The sequence below is a fragment of the Sardina pilchardus genome, chromosome 5 (genome assembly GCF_963854185.1).
Source record: "Sardina pilchardus chromosome 5, fSarPil1.1, whole genome shotgun sequence".
Taxonomy (NCBI): Eukaryota; Metazoa; Chordata; class Actinopteri; order Clupeiformes; family Clupeidae; genus Sardina; species Sardina pilchardus.
In genome coordinates, this window is record NC_084998.1 from 22,376,031 (window position 1) to 22,384,133 (window position 8,103).

At 42.6% G+C, this 8,103-nt stretch overlaps 1 protein-coding gene across 3 annotated transcripts in view; it reads right to left on the reverse strand.

The window, feature by feature from the left end:
• Positions 1 to 5,374: 5,374 nt before the first annotated feature.
• LOC134079589 (transcription factor COE1-A) overlaps positions 5,375 to 8,103 on the reverse strand; it is a 154,872-nt gene continuing 152,143 nt past the window's right edge. For all 3 annotated transcript variants that reach the window (XM_062535685.1, XM_062535683.1, XM_062535684.1), the window contains one exon: positions 5,375 to 7,005. In XM_062535685.1, coding sequence (XP_062391669.1) covers positions 6,974 to 7,005 — 32 coding nt within the window. In that variant the 3' untranslated portion in view covers positions 5,375 to 6,973. The remainder of the gene's footprint in view (positions 7,006 to 8,103) is intronic.

Sequence of the window (8,103 nt, forward strand, 5' to 3'; positions counted from 1 at the left end):
ATCGATCACACCTGTCATATCGGCCTCCACTAAACCAAATGGTCATCCCCAGCACTGGGCCATACAGCCAGGATATCTGGACAGATCAGTCAGTCAGTCACTCAGGCCTGTGGCACCTGAGATGGGGGGGGGGGGTTCTGGGACGAAGTGCTCCACAGTTACAGCTCCCCTGGCCTGCCTGTTTTTTATTGTTTTCTTTTTTTAATGGCGGCTGTAAGCATATCATCCACATGCATCTTCCCCCTCATTAACCTATGGCAGCCGCCTTCCACGCCGGGGTCAGCCGCGCTCCCTGGGTAACGACCCCCCTGTCAGCCAGGATAGATGGCTCAGGGGCCCTGATTGCAAGATTATATGTTCACTTAGTCATCTATCAATCACCTCCACCATGCATTAGGGATGGGGGGAAGCTCAGAGAGGATGCCACAAAGAGGAGGCACAGGTGTGTGTGTGTGTGTGTGTGTGTGTGTGTGTGTGTGTGTGTGTGTGTGTGTGTCTGTGCGTGTGTCAGTGTGTGTGGAGGGCAGGGGGGGAGGGGGGAGTGTATGCATGTTTGTAAGTATGTGAGACCACATATGTTTATGTATATGTGTATGTGTATGTGTATTGCATGTATGCTTTTGGGTGCATAAGAGAGAGAGAGAGCAATAGACAGAGAGAGAGAGAAATAGACAGAGAGAAAGAAAGAGAGATTAGGGGTGAGGGGATGTTTGTGTGGTTGGTTTGATGGTGTGGTGGTGGGGGGATGGGATGGGATGGGCTTGGACATGGGTGATGGTGGGGTTGAGACAAGCCTGTACAGAGGGCCAGTGATCTGTCGCGAGGGTGTGAGGAGATGCGTTTGGGTGGATGGGGGTGGGAGAGTGAGTGTGTGTGTGTGTGTGTGTGTGTGTGTGTGTGTGTGTGTGTGTGTGTGCTAGTGTGTGTGTGTGCTAGTGTATGTGGGTGTGTGTGCTAGTGTGTGTGCATATGTGTGTGTATGTATGAGGGGATGTGAGAGGAAACAGGGGGAGTGGAGAGTGGATGGGGATCCACAGCACTCACTCACTCACCCCCCACAACCCCCCCCCCCCCCACACACACACACACGCACACACACACACACACACACACACACACACTCTCTCTCTCTGATGCATTAGCTAATGGAAGGCTGGGAGACCTGTCACTTAACCCCACTGTTCTACCATCCTGTGACTACGCCAAACACACCTCTCGTGCTCATGATGCAATCTGAGGCACTGTTTGTGTGTGCGTGGGTGTCTGCAGGTGTGTGTATGTGTGTGAATGTGGATGCTGTTTTTCGTTTTTTAAGTGGTTATGTCTCTGTGAGCATGAACCTACAGTATACAATTATTTGTGGATCATACGAGGAGTCAACGATTGTATGTGTTAATAAATATATGTTATTTGTGTGCATGGTGTGTGTGTGTGTGTGTGTGTGTGTGTGTGTGTGTGTGTGTGTGTGCTTGTGTGTGTTGTAGGATAAGTAAGTCTGTTATGCTGATAAAAAACGGGAAGCCTTTTCTTCTCAAAGATTCTTCTCTTACGAAAGACACGTCATTCCTGAGCCAAATCTATTTTAAACACAAATACACATATCCATGCACCACTTTGAAAGACGTATTTGGAAAACAGTATTCCTAAATTTGTCAAATTTCCCATTGGCATGAGTTTGTCAGTCATAATCTTCCATTAAGTCTCAAATCTTGGTCCCAACACTTGCTTCGCATTATGTTTTGGACGGCGTCTCCCAATACAAACCCTCAGCGATCGGTAAACAAATCATAAAAGCCACGTGGTACACGACCCACATCTCTGCGGCATGCATAGCTAATGGATAAAAATGAATCCAAATCAAATTTCCAGAAAATTCCCAGCTGTTCCTTTTAACTAACTGAGCCCCCATAATGCTTTGCAGGCCTCCCTGGAACCCAGCGGGGTCAGCAGAAAGTGCTAATATAGGCTAATCACGGGAGAGTGGCTCACATTAAATATGCACAATGGAACAACGAGAGAGAGAGAGAGAGAGAGAGAGAGAGAGAGACCTCTCTGCTGATGACCATAAATGCAAATGATGAATCAATTACATGCAAGGTGCATTTCAATTAATAACTTGGAAGCCAACATTAATGTGTGTGTGTATCTGCATGAGTGATTGTATGTGTGCGTGTGTGTGTTGTAGAACACAGTGGACATATCCATATCCACGTATATAACGGAGGCAGGAAGTCTAAGGGTCTAATTTGTCTGTCTAGTAGTTCTCTGTGTTCAATGATAGCCGTGCACTGTTTAACATGTTAAGCGTTCTGTGTGTTCTTTAGCTTAGAACTCACTCATGTTCTAGAATGTTCTGGGCAAATAAACACAACACACAAGGTTCACAGACAAGAGGGAACTTTAATTAAATATTGTGAAAGTTGAAAAGTCTTTTTTTACACTTCAAAGTTAATCAAAAAAACATAATCTTTACAGTAGTTTCATTTTTCTCTATTTCCTATCAATATAGAACTGCTCTGAGTGTCCAGTCAAAGACAGGGTTTAGGAGCGAGGATGATGAAGGTCAAAGGTTACTTCCTGTTTGTTTGTTTTGAACATGTAACTGTTGGACAGTGTCCACCAATCTGTTGTGAAGAGTTAGAAGTTGCACAGTCCCCTGGAAAAGAAAACTTCCCTTTCACACAACAACAAAAAAGGAGACTGCATCAAATCAAAAATGCTGATACGTTTAGTAACATTGTGTGCATTGTACAAACGCTGATCATCAAAATCCTATATCTGACTTTTTTTTTTTGCTCCTCCAAAAATGTATGGCTGAAATAACCTTTAGAAATTTAATAAATAAGCCACAACTCCTTCTCAGAGGACAATCAGTACACTCACTCTCTCGCTCACGCAGTACACACACACACGCACACACACAAAGAGATTGGCCAGGCGGCCAACAGAGTAAGGATCCTCAGATGGCTCAATTTTCAAGTGGGGACTGAAGGCTCAAAAGTACAGGGCAAAAGCACATAATCAGTCGCAATAATGTACAGTTGGCTAAGAAGTTGGGTGTGTGTTGTTGTGCTGTTGTTTCACTATCGATCACTTAGATATTTATGAAATGATGACCACACTGTTGTCTCTCAAAAAATAAACGACATGAGGGGAGAAATATGGCATCGCCTTCAAAAGAAACCTTAAGTCTACCTCAGCGAAAAGGTGAGATTTACACCAGAACACACACACACACACACACACACACACACACACACATGCGCACACAAACACATGCGCACACATCCACACACAGTATGAATGGTAATGGTGGTTGTCTACACCCCCTTAAAATATACACATCGGAAATCTATTCTCAGTGGCAACTCGGACGTAGAAACACACACACACACACGCACGCACACACACATACACACGTGCAGGTGTGTTCAGACAACCTCCACAGTACAGAAGAAACTGTATATAAAAAAGTTAGGTTGTGTCGTTTTTAATTTTTTTTTGTTGTCGTTGTTGTTTAGATTTGAATTCACTCACTGTTGTGCTCCAGTTACTGTATGTAAATAACACGGGGTTTCAAGAGCATAAGGAGACATGTATAAGTAATCCCATGGTGTTCAATGCTGGTGCATCTAAACACTTTCTCTTGTTTTCCCGAACTGAACCGCCGCAAATCTACTGAGAGGGGGGGGAAATCCGATGCCGGCGTCCCATTGGCTGAGGGGTATGGGCGCGCTCCCCGAGCTCACAGGCCTACAGTCAAGCCTAGCGAAATTCCGCACGAAACCACTGGCTTGTGGTAACAGAGAGACCTGCTGGTTTTGTATCCTGGCATGAGCTAGCGAAAGGGCAACCGAGCTGGGGCAAGAAAAAATATTTATTTATTTATTTTTTAAAAAAAGAGAGAGAAAAATTGGGTGCCATTGCCTTCATTGTCTCCCCCTGGGATTTTTTTTCTTTTTTTCTCGGTGGCGTATGACAGGGAGTTGGGTGAGAGAGAGAGAGAGAGAGAGAGAACAGGATGGCACACACACAGTGGACGATGGCGCGCTTTTGCATTGTTAAGGCATCTTAACTGCTGGTTCAGATTGACACGACACTGGCCCGGGCAGTGGCCGGCTCAGGCCCAAGCCTGAGTCAGCGGCATCCAGGCCAGGGCCAGGAGGAGATGGTGTGGGGGAAAGTAAGATGCTGATTTAAATAACGCAAGGATGGAAACAAGAAAAAAGAGATGACGAAACAAAAAACAGAAAAAAATCATACTACTACTATTCATATTATTATTAATATTATTATTATCATCATTATTAATATTATTATTATCTTTAACTGCCAAAATGGTCTTCCTGCTTTAACCACACAAATGCAACTTCAGGAGGATAAGATCCATGCATATTGTACGTTTTAAACAGTATTAGTTTCCCACCCCCCAAAATCAAAAGCAAAACAAACAAAAGATAGTCATATGATATACATACTTATATATTCTCAAAATCCATATAACTAATACTATGAGAATAATGCACTACTTCTGCCATATGAAAAACAAAAGGGAAAAAAACATGAACATTTTCATTAACTTACAAATGATACAAAAATAGACAATGGCTTTTTGTTCGATGAAATATAAATGGGAGAATGGGTTTATGCACAAGACAACATAAAAAATGAAAAAAAAAAAATCTAAAAATCACATTAATGGACAACAATGGAAGACAAAAAATGGAAACAAATCGGCACTTTTTTCACAATATCAAACACATGAATGACAGGGATAGAAGCAATGTACAAATTCAAGCAATACATACACACAATATTTATACGGATATTTTATACATATCCCTTTTGTAATATCCAAACTCTCCAAGCTAAAATTGATGAGATCTTTGATTATGCAGTAAACATAGAATCAGTGACACTATACTGTGAAGCTGCCTTAAGACTTCTTTTGATGTATAAATATATTTTTTCAAACAAAAAACTTTGGCAAACAAAACAAATGAAAAAAAGAAAACCACAAAGACTAACATAGTTATTACTATATACAAAACACGCAGAACACACAACAAAAATAATAATAAAAAAAAGAAAATAAAGGTCCAACTCTTGATTTTTCGTGGAGGGATTGGAAAACCTTTACAGTGCTTGCTAATTTGTATATCATAATTCCCTTTATGGCCAATTGGGAATCAACACTGACCCATTCTCCATGTCAGAACGTCCCTTTCCAATTCCCCAATGTTATCATTACAGTGAGGAGATGAGTGACAGTTGTTGACTCAAACTAAGAAATCCTAACATATATTGCATTCATACATAATTTACTAAACCCCCCCCCCCCCCTAAAAAAAACCCCCAAAACAAAACAAAACATGGCAACAGACCCTTTAAAAAATGTTGCCTCCTTCATTGACATTGCATCACAGATGGCAGCAATAGATGAATGAGAAAGGCTTCAGACGATTTGGGACATAGAACTCGCTTCCCTTGGCTGTGGCTGACTTGTGTGTCCGGCTGAGTGTCTCTCTCTCTCTCTCAGTAGAGCAGGAGGCTTTGCCAGCTCTCAGTGACTACACTACATTCCCTTGGCAAACTAACTAAGAATGGATGCAATGGACATGGCAAAAAAGGTATAAGACAAATGACCAAATGAACTTTATCACTGGGAGAGACCATTGGCTATATGAGGCATTGCTGTGTAGAGCAGACTTGAATGGGTTGTGTGCTGTTATGCAGAAAGCCGTCATTTAGGAAGGGGGGGGGCATGTTTGGCTACAGTATTAAAAGAATTCTTGATCATGGTCAATGTGTGCTGCTTTTGTTTCCCTACAAATGCTTCCCTTCAATTAGCACAACTCGGGGTTTTGGCAGCTGACGGGTCAGAGTATTAACCTGACGACATTGTTTGATGCAGTTGGCAAACTGAATACCATGCCTCCCTGACTAGTGTAATCACATCCAAATAAATTTGTTCGGCTCTAACGTTGTGTGCATCATGTCTGTATGTCAGGATTATCACAATTATGATTAGAATGCATATGTCTCTCTTGTAAAAATTGTCGGCTAATTCTTAATAACTGCACCACATGCAGAAGACAAAAAAAAATTCTGATGCAGCTTGTACTCCGGCAAATGGAGTCATCTGGAACCTTCCGGTTTGTGATGCATAGTTAACAAGTCAGTGTCCATTAACAGCATAGTTTAACTCAGTGTGGTTATCTAGGAGTCCTCCAATGTCAAATTGGCAGACCCCAGGTTGATCTGGCTATGTTGTGATTGTATCAATGGAGTGAAGCTAATTTTTGTTTGCTGTAAACATTTGTTTGGGGCCTTTGCTGCTACAAACAGGCGGCAATTTTTTTTCCTTCACAAATGTTTTCCTTCACTAATTTGTAAAAAGTCATAAATAGAAACTATTGTGACATAGCGTCCATTGTGTATATCACATTTCATATATGGGCATTACATATTTTTTGCACAAAACCATAACTAAACAAAAACACACAATGATGATAGCAAATTATAAGCACATCCCTCAAAATAAACAAAGCTCTTTTTTTTTTTGTTCTTTTTTGTTTGTTTTTTGTTTTGTTCATGTGGGCACTGGGCTTTTAAATATCAACTGTGGCCTCGTCTTCCCCTTAAAAAGTGTGTACAAGGTGTTTACAAATATTTCACATCAAAAGAGGATGATGCACCGATTCCTCTTCTTCTTCTTCATCATCATCTCTCTGCTCTTCATTTTTTCCTCTTTTTCCAACATGTTTTTTTTTTTTGTGTTCAAACGTGAATCCTTTTTAAAAAGGGCCTGAGATAGGAGTTTGTGTTCCTTCAGAGTGGGACTGCAGGTGCCGTCCGATACCGGAGTCTTCTGTACACACGCGAGGAGGGAGGGGGGTCGGGTTGGGGCGGGGGGGGAGTCAACGCCATGACGACATATCCACTTGCTCTCACACGCTCAAACACACACCCACTACATGGGAGGGACGATCATTCCAGGAATCACTGTTAAGAAGAGACAAAGGTAAGATAGATGACAAAGAGAGAAAGAGAGAGAGAGCACAGGAGGATGGGAGGAAGGGGAAAAAGGAAGGGGAGAGAAACAGAGAGAGCATTAGCCACGTAACTCAACTTTGCCTCATATTTTCCTCACGTCGTAACTCTTTAAACACAGCAATCTGTTCTCACATCTGCCTAACAAACTAAGGGCCCGCTGACTGAAATATGTTTTCAAATAAGGGATAAATCGTAATATCTCGTCAGTGGCGCCGCCAAATTGGCACGCAGGGGGGGACACGCGGAGCACTCGGCTGTGGCTGTGTGTGCCCCCCCCCCCCCCACCTCCCCCCCCACCTCTAATTGTTTGCACGCCGCTCGGGGTCCTTGTTCCCCCGTGCTTGTAAAGGCCCCTCGCGCTCAGCTCACGCTCACATCAAATGCTGGCGACGCTTGTCGACATGTGAGGAACAGACATATTCCTAATGAGGGTCTCAAATCATACGCCAGCGCGCCGCAACGCGCTGACGACATCCCCCGCGGCAGCTGAGTTGAGAACGGGAGAGAGGGAACGCTCCGCGCACATGAGAAAGGGGCCCTACTAGTAATTTACGACTCCGCTGAAAGGGCATTGTTGTTTGATTCCCATGGAACTGAATGCCATTGGAGGTCGACACATTGATATCTGCATCACATGCTGGTGGAGCGATACTTGGCTTATGGTGACATCATGTTCTGGCATCGACACAAGTAGACCTTTTTATTCCAGTGATGGATAATATGATGTGTTAACAGGAGTAGCGAAGTTAAGAATACTTTTGGAGCTCATCCTGACACGTACAAAGATGTAGGGTGAACTATAAATAATCTAACTGCAAGAGTAAACACATACAGTATGTGTGAGCTATTCCTCACAACTAAACTACACTATCATGGAATATACAATGAATACATTGATACCCACTGTTTTAATATCATGTCATGCCTTATCAAATATTTACAGTCTAACCTTCCATTAGAGGGGCTATATAGTAATCGTACGCAGGAAGGATTACTATTATGTGTATATAAATTAGCCATACGATTTTATTGTCATGCATTCTTTTG